Source organism: Macaca mulatta, chromosome 14 (genome assembly GCF_049350105.2).
Source record: "Macaca mulatta isolate MMU2019108-1 chromosome 14, T2T-MMU8v2.0, whole genome shotgun sequence".
In the NCBI taxonomy this organism is placed as follows: Eukaryota; Metazoa; Chordata; class Mammalia; order Primates; family Cercopithecidae; genus Macaca; species Macaca mulatta.
The window spans coordinates 78675644-78698337 of NC_133419.1; the positions used below are offsets into that span (position 1 = coordinate 78675644).

General features: G+C 41.6%; 1 protein-coding gene across 3 annotated transcripts in view; it reads right to left on the reverse strand.

Annotated features, from left to right (window-relative positions):
* The window catches only part of GAB2 (GRB2 associated binding protein 2), a 202209-nt gene that overhangs the window by 31594 nt on the left and 147921 nt on the right, over positions 1-22694 (reverse strand). For all 3 annotated transcript variants that reach the window (XR_013404218.1, XM_015115335.3, XM_077964016.1), the window contains exon 3: positions 3283-3526. Coding sequence is in view for 2 of the 3 variants with exons in the window: in XM_015115335.3 (XP_014970821.1) it covers positions 3283-3526 (244 nt within the window). In the remaining variant the exon portion in view is untranslated. The remainder of the gene's footprint in view (positions 1-3282; positions 3527-22694) is intronic.

Sequence of the window (22694 nt, forward strand, 5' to 3'; positions counted from 1 at the left end):
GTTCAAATCTTCATTCAGTTCACATAGACTTTGTTGCACTCGATTGGGTCCCACACGTGTAGCCCAAGGTAATCCTAAGACTCACGTAGTTTCATTCCCAGAGTTAGAAGATCCCTTCTCCAGCTCTCTTCATTCTGGAATACTTGCTCCTTCCAGCCCCAATGGGGCCCCTCTTCTGGTTCCCCTACTCAGAAAGATGGGGTTTTTATGACATTTTAGACATTTGTTCCACTGTGCTACTTTGTGATGGGGCCCAACCTGGAGGCAAATCCACGAAAGACAAAAAGTTTACCTCTGTGTAGTCACTTCTACAAGTTTTTCTCCCCTTTACAATCTGTCTCCTTTCATTCATTTTTCAGTCTTTGGGCATTGTACTTTAGATTTTGTCCAGAGTTTTTAGTTGTAATCAGTGGGAAGGAAAGCCTGTGGTGGCTTCTGCCACCATAGTGGAACTGGAACTCCCCAATTCTTTTTCAGTTTCTATATCCATCCTAAAATCCACCATCTCTTCACCTATTATATCCATTCATTACCCCCATAGATTAAAAAATTAACGTAGTTATTTTAAAGTCTTGTAGGCTGGGTCCAAAAGCTGGGTTTATTTTGATCTCTTTCTAGATATCGAGTTCTCTTAACTATGGGTTAATGTATACAGTTTTTCATATATCTGGCATTTTCTCATTGTATACTGAATATTCTGGATGATATGTTATTGGAACATCATAGGAAAAGCCCTGTAAACTGAATTTCACTTCTTTCAAGAGTCAGATCTCTTGCAGTTTCTGCCTTTTTAAATTGCTCTTCGGGGCCTTAAAAGTTATTTTTTAATATTTTGTCCAGAGTTTATAATTATTACAGTGGGTTCAGCATGATGCAAGCTACTCCACTACTACAAGAAAATATATAGTCTTTCTGGATTTAAGAAAGCTTCCTTCCTACCCTTCAGTTGGAATTCTGCAAACATTATTCGAAGTTATTTTCTCCAAAAATCTCCCTGAGATCCTGCTCATTACCCTATCATTCCCTCATCCACACAAGTGAAAACCACGACAGAGAAGAACATGGCTTGGTCAAAGGCCTACAACACTGTGACTTCCTCAGCTGCAGAAAGTTCTATCTCTTCTACTAGGTTATCCCTCTACAACATAGATTTGTTCAAATATTTATTATGCACCTACTGTGAGCTCCATCTTCAAATAATAATGTATTAATATAAAAATCCACACTACAAGGCAGAACGTTCCAAATGCTGTGAGAGAGAGAATAAAAAGCTGCTGTGGCGATTCACAGAAAAAGTGAATTCCATCCAGGTAAGAAGATTAATAGAGATTTCACAGAGGAGGTGGCGGGGCAAAGATTAGCCCTAATGGCTAATTCAAGCAGAGATGTTTTTATGTTTTTTCTCTGATGCGTCAGCAGGATCACTGGAGTGATGGTAGTGGCAATTGTTAATACTATATAAATCCTTCTACTTAAAGGGTGAGCTGTAGACAAGCTGCACTGGTATCATCTGGAGTTTATCAGAAAGGCAGGATCCCAGGACATAGGCCAGGCTTACTGAATCAGAGTATTTCAACAAAGTCTTCAGGTATTTCATAAGCATGTTTCACTACAGCGAAGTACTTTGCCTTTCACTACAACTATGATTTTAAGACCTCACATTCTCTGCTCCCAGGCAGTTATATATGTAGTAGAAGAGGATGGGGCATAAGAAGAACAGGTAAAATGTATTTACTCTATAGTACTATTTTATGTATGTTTTATCATTTTACACTCATTAGTAAGCCTTTGAATTAGTTATTTCCATTGTGAAGATAACAATATTGAGGGTTAATTAGGTTAAACAATTGGCCTAAGATCACAAAGAAAGTGGAAAAACCTGATTTTGAACCCATATCCGACTGACTCCAAAGCCTGAACATGCTTTCCATTATACCACACTGCCTATCTCTGGTCAGTGATTCAGGAGAATCAGGTACTATTATTTACAGTTATGCCACTAACTAGAGTTCAGTGACCTTGATTAACTCACTCTATCTTTTTAGGACTCAGCTCTTCATGTATAAGTTGATGGAAGTTGAACTAGTGAAAGTTCACAAACAAATCAACCATGTTGCTTCATGAAAATGGGTATCTGAGGCAGCCTTAAGAATGAGTTTTGGGGCCTCTTCTGTGTGACAGCAGATGACTCAGAAAAACAAAAGTAGGGTAGCATAGTGTAGAGAAAAGAGTACAGGACCAGGAACAAGAAGACCTGGGTTCTAACCCAACCTCTGCTATTTATTAGTTGTGAGTCTCGGTTTCTTCATCTATAAAATGGAGATAAATTTTGTACACTGGCTATGTCTCAGTGTGTTGATTGGTTCAAATGAGATATGTATGAAAATATTCTCAAGGACAAAATCAAGTAATACATTAGTACAGCCATTTCTCCATTTGCCTTAATTGTCATAACATGAATCATGAATTAGATCTTGTAAGTTAATTAAAATGTGATTTGTAATCTGCTGGCTATGGTAGCAATTGGGAATTAGGTCTGGCAAAGCCTATCGGCTCTGCACTTTTGCTTACCCTAACAATGGGAATAAAACATAATAAATATATGTATAGGTTCTGCACCTGTGAAAGAGCTGATGATGTCAGAAAAACAAAAGACCATTATCCTAGAGCAGGGAGCCATTGCTCTATAACTTTGTTAGGATGGAAATTTTTCTATATCTGTGCTGTCTGGTACAGTAGCCCCTAGACATATGTGGCTACTGAGGACTTGAAATGTGGCTAGTACAATTGAGGAACTGAATTTTACATTTTATTTCATTTTAATTAATTTGAATTTATGTAGACATATGCAGGTAGTAGCTACCATACAGAATAGTGCAGTTCTAGAGCAAAAGCAAGGTATGGATTTGTTCAACAATGTTATGGTTTTATAGCTATACTTTTAAGGCCAACAAGTAAATTTACTGTTTTTTTTGCAATTCGGAAACTCTGTCCCCTAATGCTTTCACCCCTGCCTCCAAATCAAACAACATTTTTTATAGCATTATTTTTGATAATGGGAGGTTTCTCTGGAACCCAGTAATCACTGTGTAGCAACACAGATGATGCCAATAAAATATGAAGGCTACAGAAGCAAAAAATTATGTTTTGTCATAGATGTGTTTGTTTACCTGAAACGATATAATGTTTTGCTTGTCTTTAAAATTAAAAAACTAGGGACTGAAAAGTACTAGGCCCTGTGAGCAGTCACTAACCCACCTAATGGCTGTGGCAGCCTCCTACCTTGCATTTTCTGCTCTTCGGCTTATGCACTGGTGCAAGTAGAGATACTCCTGAGGTGCACTGGTGGACAAGGCGGGCTGCATGTGGTTTGACACAGGGGGTTCAAACGTGAACAGAGTTGGCTGGCTGGAGTGTGATGGGGCTGAGGACTTGCGCTCTCGGAGAAGGTGCTGGCTAGAGCTGCTGAGCTCAGCTGGAGAAGAGCGGGGGCCATGACCAGCTGAGGAAACGTTTCTCAGGGTGTCTGTAAAAAGGAGAAATAGCTCTGTGAATGAAAAAAGAAGGAAATGTATCCTTATCCCAAAGTGAGTTGTCAGAGGAAGAAAAAAAGAGTAAGAGCAGAGGCAATAATCCAGCAGTAGCATTCTCTCCCTCTCACAAACCTGCCCCTTGCTGCCCTCCTGGCCATCTTGGTTGAAGAAGAGATCCTCTGTACCTCTGTACTGCTTCTGGGGTAGCCTGGAGGTGACTTCCTATCACAATTTGGGCCATATCTGCCCCACTTCCAGGAAGTACGGCTACCTGTGGTCTAGGAGTGTGACCCTGACCCTCAGGCAAGGTCTGCCTCTAGAGCAATGTGTACTACCACCTTCCCACTCTTTGGTGGCTCCTGCTGTCGTCAAAGGATGAAATCATGTCTTTTGCAGCAACATCATTATCCACTTGGACATCATTATCCCAAGTGAATTAATGCAGAAACAGAAAAGCAAATACCCTAATGTTCTTGCTTGTAAGTTGAAGCTAAACACAGGGTGCACATGGACATAAAGATGCAAACACTAGACACCGGGGATTACGTTAACAGGGAGGGAGAAGGGGGACAAGGATTGAAAAACTACCTATGGGGTACAATGCTCACTATTTGGGTGATAGGATGAACAGAAGGCCAAACCTCAGCATTAGACAATATACCCATATAACACACTTGCATATGTACCCTGGCGTCTGAAAAACAAGCCGAAATTAAAAAAAAAAAAAAAGAAATTTAAACATCTAATTAACAAGAAAAAAAAAAAAGCTAAGGCTGGCTTTGTTAAATGAGGCTTTGCTTACTGAAGACTCATTAATTGAGGCTCTGGACTGTGCCTTACTGCATTAATGATAAAAGCACAAATGCATTTGGAGCTGTCAATACTGGACCCCAGCTGCTCCTGCCTGGCCTCCTGAGACCTCCAAGGACAGTTACATTCCCCACTGCCCACCACTCCCTCTCTATTCGTCTTTTTCCCTCTTATCTTAAACTCTCCTCTGTTGTGTTAGAAACACAACAGAGTATTAAGGAAGGATAATAACTTATAGTGCTACACCCCAAGCCAAGGGCATTATTCATTCGGCTGGCTCTCTATGCTTAGTCCAAATTCCTTAGCATAACATAACAAGGCTTTTGACAGTCTGACCTACTTCCCGCTTTTCTCCACCCATAAACAAGGCATATGGAAGCATCATCAATCCCTGAACACACCAGCCTCTTTTATGATTCTTTGTTTTGGCCTCTGCTGTTCCTTCCGCTTGGATTTCACCTCTACTCTACTGGCAAATTCATATGTAGACTTTTTATCCTACGCGGATATCATATTCTCTCCGAAACCTTCCTGGAGTTGGATCTTCTTCTGCGTGCCAACAGCACTTGGCCCATGCTCCCATTATATCCACGGTCACTATGCTTCCTTGTCTAACCCATGGCTTTGAGAACAGTGACTGTGATGTTGTTACCATTATAGTCCCAGCATTTACCTAATAAAGGCAAGGTACATAGCAGGTTCTTAGTTCATGTCTGCAGACCAAACAAACACAACACGTTCATTCAGCATTAAAAAATTCCACTAGTGAAACTTCTTGTTCAAGAGAAATAAAAGTTTAAAGATGTAATTTTAGGCAGCATGATAGTTGGTGGGTTAACATTTTGGTGATGGTGATGGTGATTTTCTAGGGTTATTCAACTCATGTCAGAGGGGACACAGTTGACCTTCTACTCCCTGTCATCTGACCTACCTCAGGCTATACCCTTCTCATGGCCCTAGGCAGGATCACCAGCTCATTAATGCTCTACAGTATTAATTACTCTCCAGGCATTTCTGGTGCTGGGCAGGACACCTTCTGCCAGTGTACAACAGAAAAAGCTGATGGGCCTCTGGGGAAAAACTGTTCCACTGACAGCTGTACTGACCTCCAAAATGAACTCCCATTACAGGTCTTGTAGTAAACTGGACATTTGTTAACAGAATCGATGGCTCATTACTCCATTATATTTGCAAGATGAACTCTCTAATAGTGGAGGAGAGAGGTTTTACAATATGGGACAGAGTAGCCACAGGGCCATGGAAAGAATACAAGCTACTGCCTAAGAAAACACAGGGAACCTGCAAAAACCAAGCCTCTGGTGAGATTCTGTATTCTCTGTTGTTTCGTTGGACTCCTCTTCCTTCACCTGCCCCTTCAGTGGAGGCATTCCTTAGGGCTCCACTGTAGAGCTTCCTATAGCCTCTCTCTCTCCCGCTGGAGACTCTCCAGGGGTAATCCTGTCCACTGCCACAGCTTCAGTTACCACCTATGTGCTGACAACTCCCAAATCTTCATCTCTATCTTAGTTCTCTCTCCGGCACTCCCTGCTGTATATCCCTTCACCTGCTGAGCACCTCCATTCAGACGTCCCACAAGTGGGCCAAACTCAACAATTTAAATTGACCTCTTCATCACTCATGTTCCCTGTCTCAGTGAGGTCCCTCATCACCAGCCAATCAGTTCTCCAAGCCAGAAGTCCAGGCATTATCTATGACTCTTCCATTTCTCAGCAAGCATGTCATGTCATTATGTCACTGTCCCACTTAAAAACTCTTCTGTTATACCTCAGAAGACTTACAAATATCTTTCTTTTTTTCCTTTTTTTTCTTTTCTTTTTTTTTTTTGAGATGGAGTCTCACTCTGTCATCCAGATTGGAATGCAGTGGTGCGATCTTGGCTCACCACAACCTCTGCTTCCTGGGTTCAAGTGATACGCCGGCCTCAGCCTCCCGAGTAGCTGCGACTACAGGCATGTGCCACGACGCCCAGCTAATTTTTGTATTTTTAGTAGAGATGAGGTTTCACCATGTTGGCCAGGATGGTCTCGATCTCCACTGCCTCAGCCTCCTAAAGTGCTGGGATTACAAGCGTGAGCCACCACACCCAGCCAAAGCTCTCTCTTTTTTAGAGACATGGTCTCACTCTGTTGCTCAGGCTGGAGTGCCATGGTACAATCATAGCTCACTATAACCTCGAACTCCTGGGCTCAAGCAATCTTCCCGCCTTAGCCTTCCAAATAGCCAGGACTACAGGCATGTGCCACCATGCCAGGCCAATTAAAAAAATTTTTTTGTAGAGACAGGGTCTCACTATGTTGCCCAAACTAGTCTTGAACTTCTGGCCTTAACCAATCCTCCCGCCTCGGCCTTCCAGAGGACTAGGATTACAGGTATAAAGCCCTGCACTCAGCCTCTTTTTCTAAAGCCACTTTCCTGTTTCTTTCTTCAACCTTCTTTCTTACCGGTGCTTCCCTGTGTTTCAAATAAAATTACAGGAAAATATCAACCTTTCTCTCATCACTTTGTACATCAGGCTGTAAACACAGTGATGGCAGAGATTCTGAAATGGTTTTATCCTCATCATTAAGCCCAGTGTGTGATACAATTCAATAAATACGTGTTGATCAAAGAAAGTACAGAACATAAGAAATCCTTATTCCTCAGTAACATTCACTGACTCCTCACTGCCTTCAGAATAAAGTTGAGTTTCCTCAGTATTACAAGAAAGGCCATTGACACAACCTACTTATTCTGCCTTGTCATCAAATGCATCCTTCATGCCCCCTATGTTGAATGCTTTGGCTGTGAGTATAAATAAAAGAGGAGTGACCCATCCTCACCTCTGCAGCCCCTGCCTTGAGCTCAGCCTGTGGAGCCATATCTGTGACTCCGTCTGTTCAGCTGCATACTTGGGGAAGTCACTTCACCTCTGAGAGTCTCAGTCTCCTTATTTACAAACCAACACAGGGCAGCTATAAGGATGAAAAGAATGAAATACGCACAAGGTCTAGAAAATCTTGACTGGAACACCTTCTAGTCACTTATGTACCCCCAGGGCCTAGAACAGCCCCAGCCATGGTATGTATTCAATACATATTTGTTGACTGATCATACTGAAAAAATAAAAGACTTTTTCCTGGCACAAAAATCCAAATATGCATGTCTCTTGTGGTAAAAATCAGAGAGGTTTTAAAGGTTTGTTAATAATATGAAGTAGGGATTAGGATGAATTGCGCCTTCATCCAACAGAAACTTGGATTTCTATTCCAGCACAAAGCCATGTCAACGAAACCAGCCAGCTCCATCTAATGATCGACAGCTTGGCCGGGTGCAATAGCTCATGCTTATAATCCCAACGCTTTGGGAGGCTGAGACAGGAAGGTTGCTTGAGGTTAGGAGTTTGAGACCAGCTTGGGAAACCTAGTGAGAGCCGTCTCTATCAAAAATTAAAAAATTAACTGGGCATGGTGGTCTGTGCCTGTAGGCCTAGCTACTCAGGAGGCTGAGGTGGGAAGACTGCTTGAACCCAAGAGATTGAGGCTGCAGTGGGCTATGATCGCGCCACTGCATTTCAGCCAAGATGACAGAGTGACACCTTGTCTCAAAAGAAAAAAAAGTATGTAGCTGTAGAAAAATTCTTTCAAAGCTGTTTTGGCACTAAAACTTGCCAAAATCCCACTTCTGCTTGCAACTTTAAAAAGATCTCTGCCTAAATTTATGTGATTATTTCTTAGTGTTTATACTAGGTTGACTAGTGTCCTTCCAAAAGTCATGTCTACCTGGTATTTCAGAATGTGATCTTACTTGAAAATAGCATCTCTGTAGACATAGTTAAGGGGAGGTCATACTGGATTAGGGTGGGCCCTCATCCAATGAACTGGTATCCTTCTAAAAGAGACACAGAGACAGAGAAACACACAGGTAGAATACCATGTGATGTATGGGTCAAGGTAGAGATTGAAATGATGCATCTACAAGCCAAGGAATGCCAAGGACTGCTGGCAGCCACCAGGAACTAACGGAAAGGTAGAAACAGACTCTTCTTAGAGCACCCAGAAGGAACCAATACCACCAATGCCTTAATTTTGGATATCTAGCCTCTAGAACTGTGCGAAAATACATTTTTGTTGTTTTAGTCTACCCAGCTTGTGGTAATTTGTCATGGCGGTCCTAGGAAACCAATACATACCATAAAACCTAAAACTTCAAACAAGGTTTTCTTGCTTATCTCAGGAAAAATAATTACAAAGCTAAATTCAGAGACAACTTTTCTGGAATAAGATTTTCCCATTTTGGACCCTGAAGGCCAAGTACCCCTGCTACTTCTTCCTCCATGGTTCCAACCCCCAATTCTGATGAGCTGCCCATGTCCCAACAGATGAGGTTCCAGGGAGGTGCTACCTCACTTTCCTCATCAATTGGAGGCAAGAGCTTCAGCAAACTTGGGTTTAGTGCTGTTTTGTTTCGCTCACTGAAAGCTGCTCCCTTCAGATGGCTTGCTGTTGGTAAGTGGAGTACATTCTACGTGTCCATTCTGGACAAGGCTGATTCCTAGGCCTGGTACTGCTATGATGCATGGCTCCATCACCCCTCAGGGTCATTTCCTATAATTACAGTTTTCAAATATACTTTCAAACATTTCACAGAACAAAAGCAACATGGTGTGCTACATGTAACAGAAAAAAATGTATTAGGCTAATAGTGTAGAGACTTGGCTCTGTTCCTAGATCTGCCTAAAGGCAGATCTGCTTGCTATTTGACCTGGAGCAAATCACTTAGCCTCAGTTGCTTCATCTGTAAAAAGGGACTGTTACTATCTAGGATTACTTGCCCTGCTGTTTATCATAGAGGGTTGTTGAAAGGATTGAATTAAAACACACACACCAAAAACTTGTACATGAATGTCCATATCAGTATTATTCATGAGAGCCAAAAAATGGAAACAACCAAAATGTTCTGACGAATGGATAAACAAAATGTGATATATCCACATAATGGAATATTATTTAGCCATAGAAATAAAAAATGCTGATATAGGTTATCTTGATGAACCTTCAAAATATTACGCTAAGTGAAAGAAGCCAATCATAAAAGACCACAGATCTAGAGTTTTGTAAGAAGGTGGGAGGAGTGTTTGTATGCTGGGCAGGCTTCCTAGCGGTGATTGTGGAAAGGAAGGGGAGTGATTCTAGAAATGATTTCATTTATGTGAAATATCTAGAAGAGGCAAATCTGCAGGGATGGGAAATAGGTTAGTGGTTACCTGAGGGCAGGCATGGGGGAGTGAGAATAGATCTAAGTGGGTTGAAATTTTACCTTGAGTGAGTGAACCTCATGCACAGGACAGAAGTCAGGAGACCAGGAATCCAGTTCCAGCTCTGCCATAAACTAGCTGTGAGATCATGTGTGGTCACTGAACTTTAATTCATAACTATCAAGTATTGGAGGATAATCCCTAGCCTACCTATCTGTCTCACTGGGTTGTTTTAGGAGGTGAATGAGAAAAGGGTTTGGAAGCAAATCAATGCACATGCATAAGGTGTTAATAGGATTTGTTTTTATTGCCTGGGTACCCCTTGAGAGAAGAAAAGAGTGGTGAAAATAAAGGAAGATATTAAACAATGTGTGGCTGGGGTGTTTCTGGTACTTCTTGCTGTGTAACTGACCTTCCTAATGACCCAAGACACAAGAAGAAAATGGAGGTTTCTAGACTCCTGGCCTGAGCTTCTATCTCCAAGTCTAGACTAAAGATAATGCCCACAAATGCCTGAGTCAATCTATTTTCTTTTAAACAGTTTTTTTTTTTTTTTTCCTTCTTCCTGGCTTCTTTTTAGGGCCCTACAGAATCACTCCCCTTCCTTTCCACAATCACCCCTGGGAAGCCTGCCCAGCATACAAACACTCCTCCCACCTTCTTGCAAAACTCTAGAACAGGAAAGCTCTGAAAGATTTCAGCCGAGGAGCCCAGCCCAGGCCAGCCCAGCCATCGACTGGCTAGTGATAACATGAGCAGGAAAGGGGTGGTTGGCGGGAGTTTCTGGAAAAGATGACTGGCCAAATAATGACTAGTTCCCTTATCTCAATGCCCTTTTCATCTTTATCCCTTCTCCTCAAAAAATTTATCCCCACCCTCAAGCCTCAGTGGATCTCAGAACCCATAAAGTGGTAGACCAAAATCCGTGTTGGAGCTGGATTCAAAGTCTGGCTCTGCTAACTCCTAGCTCTGTAGCCTTGGATAAGTTAATAAGCCTTTTTAATTCTCACTTGTTCAATAGGGGTAAGTACTCTGTAGGACTGCTGTGAGGAATAGAGATCATTTTAAATAAAGCAGTTAGCATAGTACTTAGCCACTCTTATTGCTCCTATTCCTGGAGTACACATGGAGCTGGCTGAGACCTTGAGATTGGCCAAAGAGGTACGAGCTGCTTTCCAAGCCATGATGGATGCTTGGAAGGTAAGTGTCACTGTTTCAGTCACAATTATACTCCATATAGATGGTATATGGGGAATTAATGAGAACCAAAAGGACAACAGTGACTATGGTAATCACAGCTGCCATTTACTAAGCACCTACTGTGTGCCTCTAGTCTACCCTGTGAGGTACATATTATTACCTCTATTTTTTTTTTTTGGATGAAGAAAAAGAGGCTCAGAGACATCAATAGCAAACTCTGGGGTCACACAGCCAGAAAGTGGCATAGCCTAGATCTGAATCAGATCTCACAGTCTCCAAAGCCAATTCTTTTCACCTGTGTAGAGGAAGAACTCCCACAAGAGCCCTATGAGGTGAATAGTACTAGGGAAAGAAAGTGAAATATGAGGATGGGGGTCCAGGCCTAGCTCTCCCGCCTACTGGTTGAGTGAATCTGGGCATACCATTTCATCTTCCCAAGCCTCGCTGTCTCTATTTACAACAGGAAGAGGTTGGATTAGATCAGGGATACACATCAAAGTTATCTCTGGGAAATGTAAATGCAGAGAGCAGGTCACACCTCTGACCTCACGAGTCATATTTACAGAGATTTCGATTAGGATCCACTGGTTTGGTTTTAACAATCTCTGGTTCTTAATTCTGGGGCAGAGACAGAAGTGTTAGGGTGTACTTTAAAAAGGGCAAAGCAGGCTTTGAGTGACAAATGAAAGAGCAAATGCTTCCAAAAACCTTTCTTTGGATCATCAAAATTGCAAATTGATAAGCATCCATGTTCTCACTGGCCCTTCACATAATCTATGGCTCCAAAGGAACAAGGTGTAACAAAAATAACCCTGATGTGGACTTCCCAAACACAGGTTCTGAAACTATTTTATTTTTTTTCCCTCAATGAGAAACATGTACTTGAAGGTTTTCTTTAAAAGCCTGTTAGAGTTAAATATATAATTTTTTTTAATTTTTAATTTTTTTTTTTGAGACAAGGTCTCGCTCTGTTGTCCAGGTTGTAGTGGAGTGGCACAATTATGGCTCACTGCAGCCTCGACCTCCTGGGCTTAGGTAATTCTCCCACTTTGGCCTCCCAAAGTGCTGGAACTATAGGCGTGCACCACCGTGTCTGGCCTGAATGTATAAACTTTAAATAGCACATACAATATATGAATCAATGTTATAATTCCATATACAGGGTACCCTTTTTGATTTTCATAAGTTTATGATGTTTTCATTGGCATTTTTTCTTTTTAAACTTTTAGGTTCAGAGGTACATGTGTAGGTTTGTTATGAAGGTAAACTTGTGTCGTGGGGGGTTTGATGTACAGATTTAATCACCCAGGTACTAAGCCTAGTACCCAATAGTTATTTTTTCTGCTCCTCTCCCTCCTCCTACCCTCTACCCTCTGGTAGGCCCCTGTGCCTGTTGTTCCCTGACTTGTGTCCATGTGTTCTCATCATTTAGCTCCCACTTATAAGTGAGAACATGTGATATTTAGTCTGAAACTATCTTATTACAGGGTCTTGAGCAAAACTTTTAATCTCTTTGTACCTCATTTCCCACACTGTCAAATGCAAGAGAGAACACCTACTCAACAGGGTTCTTTTGAGGATTTGATGATATGAAATATAGGTAAATAATTATTAAACACTCAATAAATGGCTGTTGGCCTGACACTTGTCCCATTATTTATTACTAGAAGTGGAATGGTGGTAAAATTCTAAAAGTTCTAATGCAGAGAGGATGACCAAAGAATTTTGAAAACAGTATTTGATAGGATTCTAAGGATTGTGTGGTCCCTGTAGAAAGCTCATTGAAAAACAAGGAAGAAATGAAGAATCCTAAAAACAGTCTTGCTGAGGGCAAGACTAGATCCAAAGCTCCAGGTCACTTTTAATCATAAACCTGAAATTATTTAAGAAGGATTAAGTCTCAAAGTCCTTTGGCATATATCATAATTTATGCCAGAGGAAATTCAAAAATTCCAGGCCAAACATAAAATGGCTCCACTTTACACAGTAACTCACATAATATAGCAATTGGAAGGATCCCCAGAGTCCAGTCTCTAATTTATCACCCTCCTCCCACCTCTCAAATCTTTCATCTACAGTTTGAGAAACTGTGGCCCAGAGAAATAAGACTTGTCCAAGGCCACACAGAAGGTCAGAAGTCGACTCTGGAATCAGAATTCAGATCTTAGTCCAAGAGCCCTTCCCCTGAACTACAAGATATATCGCTATGAATGAAGATGTACTCTCTGTAATGTGGGCCTGGGGGCAGGAGCAATCAAGCTGTGAGATCTGATCACCAGGACACTGGCTGACCAGACCTGTTATTTGTTTTGAGTTTATAATATCACTCATTATTTGCAAGGTAAGTAAACATTTGTGGATCAAAGTACTAAACACTAGTATAAATAGATCCCCACATTCAGAAATATAAGTTTCCTAATGTTTATAAAAACTATAAAGCGGAGGAAGAAAAAAGAAGAGATAGAGACAGGCAGTAACATGAGATCCCATGAGACCTTTCTGGGCCTATGATTCCCCATCCCCCTGCCAAGGGAAGACTCTGAGAAAGAACACCATCTCTGCTAGGGAGAGCCAAGTCAGAACATCCTGACCTTGATGCATACGATCTCACAGTATATATTAGCAGAAATTGATTCTGTGAAAGACAAAGAGGAAAGACAGCAAGTGACTGTAGCTTAGTGGCACAGCACAGTCCCTGGTCACACGTCCTTTTACAACCTTCTTTGGCTCAGGGCATCTCATTTTAGAGATGGAAATGCCTTGCCTCCCAAAAGGCCTCTAGTTAGAATTAATCATGCCTTCTAAATCTTTTTTTTTTTTTTGGGGATGGAGCCTTGCTCTTGTCTCCTAGGCTGGACTGCAATGGCATGATCTTGGCTCACTGAAACCTCTGCCTTCTGGGTTCAAGCAATTTCCTGCCTCAGCTTCCCTAGTAGCTGGGATTACAGGCACCTGCCACCACACCCGGCTAATTTTTGTATTTTTAGTAGAGACGGGGTTTCACCATGTTGGCCAGGCTAGTCTTGAACTTCTGACCTCAGGCGAACTGTCCGCCTCAGCCTCCCAAAGTGCTGGGATTACAGGTATGAGCCACCACGCCCAGTCTATGCTTTCTAAATCTTTTGTAGTATGTAATTTTGCCATTTATTCTAATTGGGAATTCACAAATCTGTCATATAAAGTGAGACTATAAACTGTTAGAAGCCAGGATCCAGACCATCTCTTTTTCTCTGATGCTGTTTAGCACAATGTCCTATGCCTAGAAAATGTTGCAATTAGAATAAGGAGGTCCCAGCCTTTTGGGAGGCAAAGGCAGGAGGATCACTTGAGCTCAGGTGTTCAAGACCAGCTTGGGCAACATGGGAAGACCCTGTTTCTCTCTCTCTCTCTATATATATATGTGTGTGTGTGTGTGTGTGTGTGTGTGTATGTATATACATACATATAAATTAGCTGGGCACTGTGGCAGATGCCTGCAGTCCCAGATTGGGGGGTTGGGGAGCTGAGGTGGGAAGATCACTTCAGCCCAGGAGATTGAGGTTATAGTGAGCTGTGACCACACCACTGCACTCCAGCCTGGGCGACAGAGTGAGACCCTGTCTCAACAAAAACAAAACCAGAACCAGAACAAGCAGGTCTTCAATCAACACACTAGAGCAGCAAGTTCTGTTGGAATCCTTCCTCCCTGGGTTAGAAGAATGAATGACCAAATAGAATCCAAATGTAAACAGTTCTTTAGGGTACAAGAAATTGTCATCACTTAATGAGGTTTTCTGGGTTGTGTGTATTTCTGTTTGGGGACAGCAAGTCGATATTTAGCCATGCACTGTCCTGTTCATTTGAAAGAGGTCAGGTTACAAGCTTTGTTTACATCTATCGTACCCCTCAGTTGTGGCAGACCCTTCTCCTGTTCCTTCGTGTGGGGCTTGGGTTGGTTAGTTGGTCCCCTCAAGGATTCATTCATATTTGAAATGAAGCACTCTTGTCATTTACTTAGGGTCAGGAGCAGGTACTGGAGGCACTACTGAGCTGCAGGCCAGTGCCAAAGGGTGGCCTATGCTCTACGAACTTATATGTAGTCAGGAAGAACAAATTTATATTCCGAGGAGCACTTCAGCCTTCCCCCAAGGAACTTTGGGAACCCATTAGTTTTCTCACAGGAATCAATCCATCGAATGGGTACCTTAAGTTCATGTTACTGATGCATTAGACCCTTGTAACCTTTCCACAGAAATATCCAAAATACATCACTGTATTTTGAAGCTAACCAACTTTATAAGAGATAAGCATTCCCCTCCTTTCACGGTGACTCTGAGACAACTGGCAATTGGTGGAAAACAGAAGTGTCAGACATATCAGTTGTGGATGCTTATCAAGAATCGTGATCAGCAGCAATAATCACAAGATTGCACCTTAAACTGACCTAGTGTGGATGGCTAGGCTGGGATTCAAAGAGCTCCAGCTTTGCCGAGGGAATTATGAGATCTACAGAATTCTCTGAAGGGGAACTTCAGCTTCAGGAGAGGCAGTGTGCTACTGAGAAAGGAACATGCACGTCAGAGTCCGAATCTCAGCTTACGAGTTGTGAAACCTAGGGATGGTACCTGAATCCAAGAGTTCTAATTTGTAAAATGTATGAAACAGCTACCTGTAGAACTGTTCTAGGGAATAGGAAATGTCATAGTCCCTGCACATAGATGTTCCACAACTGGTAGTTGGTCCTCAGCACTGCACTGTGGGAGGTAACCTGGTGAGGGAAAAGATCTTGAACTCTGTGTTCCCAGACCTTCAGGGTTTGACCAGAGGCAGGGTCTGTCACAGAGGGTGCAAAAATGGGGTCAGCTGCCTTTCATATGGTGAGTAGAGGACTTCAGGTACAGAGCCTCGCAGGACCCAGCTTGTAGCTGGCAGCTCTTTCTCAACCCCTGCCTCCAGTCCTGGGGGTCCTAATAATCTCCTGGTTTCACATCTGTAGTTTCCCTACTCATCTTCCGGACTTGTGTCTTGTTGCCTCGCCATCTCTAGGTTTTAAAAATTGGGGTCCAAAGGGAGAGTTTCTTTTTAACGCCATTTGGAAGGCCAAAATACTAAGACTATATGTACTGAGTGGGCCTGCATACTGAGTACATTATTTGAGCAGGCCTGCCAAGGCATATTATTACACTAGAACAGGGGTCAGCAAACTACAGCCCATACATCACATCTGGTCTGTTTCTGTGGTTTTACTGGAACACAGCTACACCTACTCATTTATATAATTGTTTATGGCTGCAAATATACTACAACAGCAAAGCTGAGTAGTTGCTACAAAGTACAGATGGCAGTCTGAAGTATTTACTATCTGGCTGTTTACAAAGAAAGTTTGCTGGCCCCTAGACTAAAAGTTCTCACTCTGGTTTGCATAAACATGTCCTCCTTCAAAGTATTACCATCTAATTTAAGTTCATCACTAAGGAGATAGATTTAAGCTAAAACTGAAACCAATGAATCCCAAATGTATGCTTTGAAATAACCAAGAGAAGAAATGACAAGATAAGTTAGTTTGAAGAGCCCATTAGTATTATTGTAAGAAATCATATTCCTTTTTATTATAGCATACCTTAGGCACAAACAATGTCCTAGTTGTTGGTCAGCATAAAGAATGTAAAGATTCAAGAGTCTGGCCGGGCACGGTAGTTCACGCCTGTAATCCCAACACTTTGGGAGGCCAAGGCGGGCAGATCACGAGGTCAGGAGATAAAGACAATCCTGGTGAAATCCCGTCTCTACTAAAAATACCAAAAATTAGCCTGGTGTGGTGGCACATGCCTGTAGTCCCAGCTACTCAGGCGGCTGAGGCAGGAGAATTGCTTGAACCCGGGAGGCAGAAGTTGCAGTGAGCCGAGATCGCGCCACTGCACTCCCACTTGGGTGACAGAGCAAGACTCTTTCTCAAAAAAAAAAAAAAAGAAAAAAAAAAGAAAAAAAAATCAAGAGTCTAATATGGTAAACTTGTACTAACAAGCTTAAATCACCAGCTTGTTCTTTCTGATTCTTAACCATTTATTCTTTTTCCATATCACAGAAGCACAGGTCTGGAAATAACTCAAGGGATCATTTAGCTTAATATTAACACTTTACTGACAGAAAACCTACAGTCCAGAAAGATCAAGTGATTTTCTTATCAGTGACTGAGTGCCCAGTCACCTGGAAAAGGATGTCAGTCTCCTGTCAACGTTTTTTTTTTTTTTTTTTAGTAAAACATCTCATTGGGGGAGCAATAAATATAAGTTCGGGGTATATTTTTCTACTGTAAGGAAAATGAGAAAAGCTTTTATTTACCAATCTAACATAGTTCCATAAAGTTCTCTAAAAAGTCCAACATTATGACTGAAAAAGGTCTGAATCATTATTGACATGCTATTTTGATAAATAGTACTGTTTTCATATATTATATAGTACTTTCTAATTTCCTTTTATGTCAATACAAACAAGCCTGCTGGGATTATGACAGAGATTGGACTGAATCTATTGATTAATTTGGGGAGAACTGACATAAACAATACTGAGTCTTCTCCATAACACGATCTCTTTCCATATTCTGGGTCTTCTTTAATTTATCCCAGTAATGTTTTGCTGTTTTATGTATAGAGATCTAGGATGGTTTTTGTTAAATTGATTCCTAAGTATTTTATTTTTTGATGTCATTGTGAAAGGAATTAAATTTTTTTTTTTTTTTTTTTGAGACAGAGTCTTACTCTTTTTGCCCAGGCTGGAGTGCAGTGGCACGATTGCAGCTCACTGCAGCCTCTGCCTCCCGGGTTCAAGTGATTTTCCTGCCACAGCCTCCTGAGTAGCTGGGACTATAGGCACATGCCACCATGCCCACCTAATTTTTGTATTTTTTTTTAGTAGAGTTGGGGTTTCGCCATGTTTGCCAGGCAGGTCTCCAACTCCTGACCCTCAGATGGTTTATCTCCCTTGGCCTTCCAAAGTGGTGGGATTATAGGCGTGAGCCACTGCGTCCGGACAAGACACCTTTGTTTTTGAGTACCACAATGACAAGTGTAATGCCCTTCAAATCAGGAAATTCAGCAAGATCTATTATTTGATAAACATTTTAATCACACATAGCAAAAAGGTTTTTTTGAGTTTGGGCAAAACAGAGATAGGGGTTATTTAGGATATTTTAGTTTTAAGGACATAAAAGTAACATGATGGAAGTCTCCAAAGGGCTGTTGTGAAGATCATAGAGAAGGCAGCAACAAGTTATTAGTCACAGATTCAACAGACATTTAATATGTACTTATTGTATACCAAACACTATGCTATATGCTTTAAGTGGATTCTTAATCTTCATAATAATCTTGTGAAGAATGTCTTGTTTCTATTTTACTGAAGCAGAAGTTGAAGCTCAGAAAAGTAAATTAACTTACCCAAGACCACGTTAAGACTAAAGTCATTAATGTTGTGGGTTCATATTCATGTGATTCTAAGACCCTATGTACTAAACTGGTCTTCTATACCATATATATACACACATATATGTGTGTGTGTGTGTGTATGTATATATATATGTATATATAAAACCACTCTATAAATCATAAAATGATTTTTATATGATCATAACCATAACCATCAACATCATTTAAAATACTAAAAGTCAGGAAACTTAAGTTTTAATTCTAGCCTGGCCAGTCAGCTGCATGATCTTGAAAAAATTAGTTTCCCTCTCTTCACCTCTAGACACTCTGTCATTTGAGCAGTTTGGAACTAACCGCCCTCTAAGGACCCTTCGCGATCTCATATTCTAGAAGTTTCTCATTCTATGAAATCTATTCCCTTCTGTCTTGGCTGAGCGTTCTTGCTAATATGATTCACTAGCCATGAAGAATTTTGTTCACTGACCTCATCCATAAAAGGGCCGAGGAGGTAGCAAATAAAAGCAAACAATAAACAAATGGTAGATGTATAAAATAAACTTCAGGTCTTCAGCATGCTCTATCTTTTCAGCCTGGTTAGTATATCATCTCTTTTGAGCTCTTCTTCATTTTTTTGTTTTTCCATTGTACTTTAATACCATGTTAAAGTACATGTTATATGTTTCAGAATTATACAGAATTTCAGGTATCTCAGACTTTTTCACCTAAGAGTAAGATGAGAATGTTTTTAAAGCTCTCCGTTCTCCCCAACAGTGAATTTCTTAAAATAAAAATGTCTGGAAATAAGTCAGAATTTTTCAAAAGAATTTTTTGTAACTATTTACAAAGTTATAACCAAACACTAACTAAAACATTCAGCCAGGCATGGTGGCTCATGCCTGTAATCTCAGCATTTTGGGAGGCTGCAGCAGGTGGATAACCTAAGGTCAGGGGTTTGAGACCAGCTTGACCAACATGGTGAAACCCCATCTCTACTAAAAATAAAAAAATTTGCCAGGTGTGGTGGCTCATGCTTGTAATCCCAGCTAATTGAGAGGCTGAGGTGGGAGGATCACTTGAACCTGAGAGGTGGAGGCTGCAGTGAGCCGAGATCACACCACTGCACTCCAGCCTGGGTAACAGAGCAAGACTCCGTCTCAAAAAAAAAAAAAAAAAAACAATCATGTGGATATTTACTGGGCAGCTACTCTGTGGCTACTAATGCGGTGATCTAAAGAGGAATAAGATGCATCCTTACTCTTATCTCCCATGCATCTCCTCCCCCAACCCCAAACTGTGCTCCAGCCTCAATAAACTGTCTCCAGTTCTCTAGACCTTGGGGCATTTAAAATAGCAGCCCAGGGACAAAAGAAGACAAACTTGAATTTACTGAGAAAATCTCGTATTGACCAGGATTACCCTGAGTTGATTAAAACTTACATTTCTATCACTGGCCAGATGGGGGCTTGATGTTGAAACTAAATTCAGAATTAAAAAATTATGTACTTTCACACTTGAGATTAACCCCAAATTTTTTATCTGGTAGTTATATCTTGGCACGGAGTCAGGCATGGTTCAGTTAAAAGCAGGTAAATCTTGCTGAAAACTGAGAAGGCCAGAACCTCTTAGAAGCAGACATAGAGAAGGCAGAGAGAGCCACTAAGAAGAGTTCCAAGGCTGGTTTGGCCGAGAGAACAAAAACTGGAGAACATAACAAGGCTCAGGAGTCACTGAAAGCAGGTCCACATCTTATGCTCTTCTCTAACCCTTGTCCCTAGAACAGGAACCGGCAAAAGCAGGTTCTCAGTGGTAAGGGCACTGAAGAAACAGAAACTGAGGCATCACTAGAAACGTGGGCAGTAGAATCCAAGAGGAGGAGGAAGCATGTTCTGGGAAAAGAGAAGCAGATTTTCTTCAGAAATACAAGCAGAGAGACCACATGCAACCCAGAAGCCTTCCAGTCAGCAGGCAGGCTCCAGCCACTGGACTGAGGTGTGGTAAGACTGGTCTATGAGAGGGGGTTACATAAAAGCAGGACAGGGTCCACTCCTGGGTGGAATCTGAGACTACAGGCAGGTTATCAGGGCAAAGATTGGGACACTGGAAAATTAGCCAAGATCCCAGGGCTAACCCTAGCTAGCACACAAGAGCAGGGCTGAGGAAAAAAGATTCCACAGCACTGGCTTTATGCTGGGATGCAGGAGGCCTGGACTTAATGGTAGAGTTCAGAGGCCCCTGGCAATGAGTACAGAAGCAGAAGTTGGCAACCAGGTAGTCCTGACACACATATCACCTCTAGATCACTACTTCCCAGACTCTTCCATTTTGTGGACAGGTGAAAACATTACCTCTTTATGCACTTGTGCACTTTTAGAAATGGACACATGGGGCTGCCAATTTTTAATAATGTCAAATATGGAAAACTATCATTTACTATGACTGTCACTTCATACACATGAGAATACTTTAACATACATGCACAAAGAGAATCTCTGAATAAAGGGAAGTCTTAAAATCTGACTACATTTAGTTTTATGAAAATTGATTATATCTTCCTCGTGTTTTTCATATTTTTGTGGACTAATGAAAATTTCTGCAGCTCAGCCCTGTAGGTCCCCATTTTGAAAAATCTGCTGCAGACCAGTATCTTCACATTGTGCACCAGCCTTCCCAGGCAACCGGTGGAGAGAAAGAGGGGTGGGCAGTTGAGTCCAGCTTGCATCACTTGACCCTCTCCTCTGCTATATTTAAAGTGGCTCCCTCTCAATTGTTTCATAAATTATTCTGTTTCATGTGAGATTTGGTTAAAAAGCAATGCTTTAAAAAAGGTTTGGAAATCACTCCAGTTTACTGTTGAAGAAACTGAGATAAATCATAACAAAGCTGAAATTTAAAACTAGGACTCTGATTCCCAGCACAGATCCTAGAGAGAGAAGACCGTATCTACTGATTTTGTAGAGTTCAGAATCCTTTGTAGAGCTACACGTAAATAGATGTTTAATCGTAATCGAGATCTTCAGAGGTCCAAGGTGACCTTACCACTAAATACAAAGTTCTAATCTACTTCTAGCCCAATATGAGAGTTAGCCTGGGCTTTGGAATCCAGTCAGGGACCAATTCAACAATCATTTACTAGGGATAATCAGAAGCACTCCAAGAACCAAAAAAGTAGAGGGGATCTTATGAGATGTTTGGGAGCCATTCAAAGCTTCTGGCACAGTGGAGTTGGGAAGAGATGTTCTCTGGGTTTTGGCAGGTAACACTAGACTGTCTATGCTGGCTGGATGGGGTGGTGAGGGGGTGTGTCTGGTATTAAAAAAAAAAAAAAAAGGCAGAAATAAGGATGAAGACAGAATGAAGAGAACAGGGTCAGGTTTCTCCCTGTCTCCTTTTCCTCCTCCAGAGGATTTAGACTTCCCTGAAGTTGGTCAAGGTTGAAGTTTGTTCTAGGATAACACAGAAATATTTGTGAGGATTTTATGGAGCTCATGTCTGAACTCATGGCCTGTTCTGTGGATGACTAGAACCAGCTGTAAACAAAAAATGACAAGCAAGAGATCGAGGAGGAAGGCCCGATATTTCAGGGTTATTTAAAATAACCTTATTTCTTTCCCTTTCTCTCTCTCTCTCTTTCTTTCTTTCTTTCGAATGAGGATTTCAGATCTGGCTGGAAACTGGTCTGGATATTTATTTTCCTCATTGTCTCAGTGGAAAAAAAGGGTGGGTGATTCAGACAGCAGCCTCCGCCTCTGGGCTGGAGCCTGGGTCAGTCTCCACTCTGTTCTTTCTTCCTTAAGAGAGGAGTCTCAGCCTGGGGAGAAGATGCGTATTACCGCCCACATTTGCTTTTGGCTTCCAGCAAGGGTTCCCCAGAGGAGTTGGTCTGATTTCAGTTAATAAAACAAAACCCAAAAGGTCGGGGAGGGAATGAGGGAGGAAAAGGCACTCCCAGGGATGAGAAGACGGAAAGCGGGAGGTCTCTGATCAAGGTTTCTCCTGGGCACTCTCTCTCTCTTTTCATGGTGGGGGAAGGACCAAGGTCATCAGAATGAATCTGAATGGACTACTTGGCTCTACCACACTTCTCCCTGCTGTAAGAAATCCAGCTGGAATAAGAGGTCCTGACTTTTAAGGCACCAGTCATTCTCTCTGGAAAGAGCTGTTTGAAGACCCCAGTAACATTCCTCCACTGGATGCTGAAGACTTCCCCAAAAGCATTCCCATGGGTATCGTTTGACCCCAGGTGGGACCCAGGACTTAAAATAATTCTAGTGTTGACTTACCTGGGAAACTTAAGGATTACTAGAAGTTTAAATATTTACAAAATATTTAAAGGGGGCAGTCTCACTAAAATTTTAGTAGAGAAAAGGTGGGGAAGAGACACAGAAGAGTTGGTCAGAACTTTGGGAATTCTTTATTCCTTAAGATTAGACATGTGACTACTGTGAAATTCCTGCCAAGGAGTTTGAGAAGGTAAAAAACTAAAATAGTAGAGAA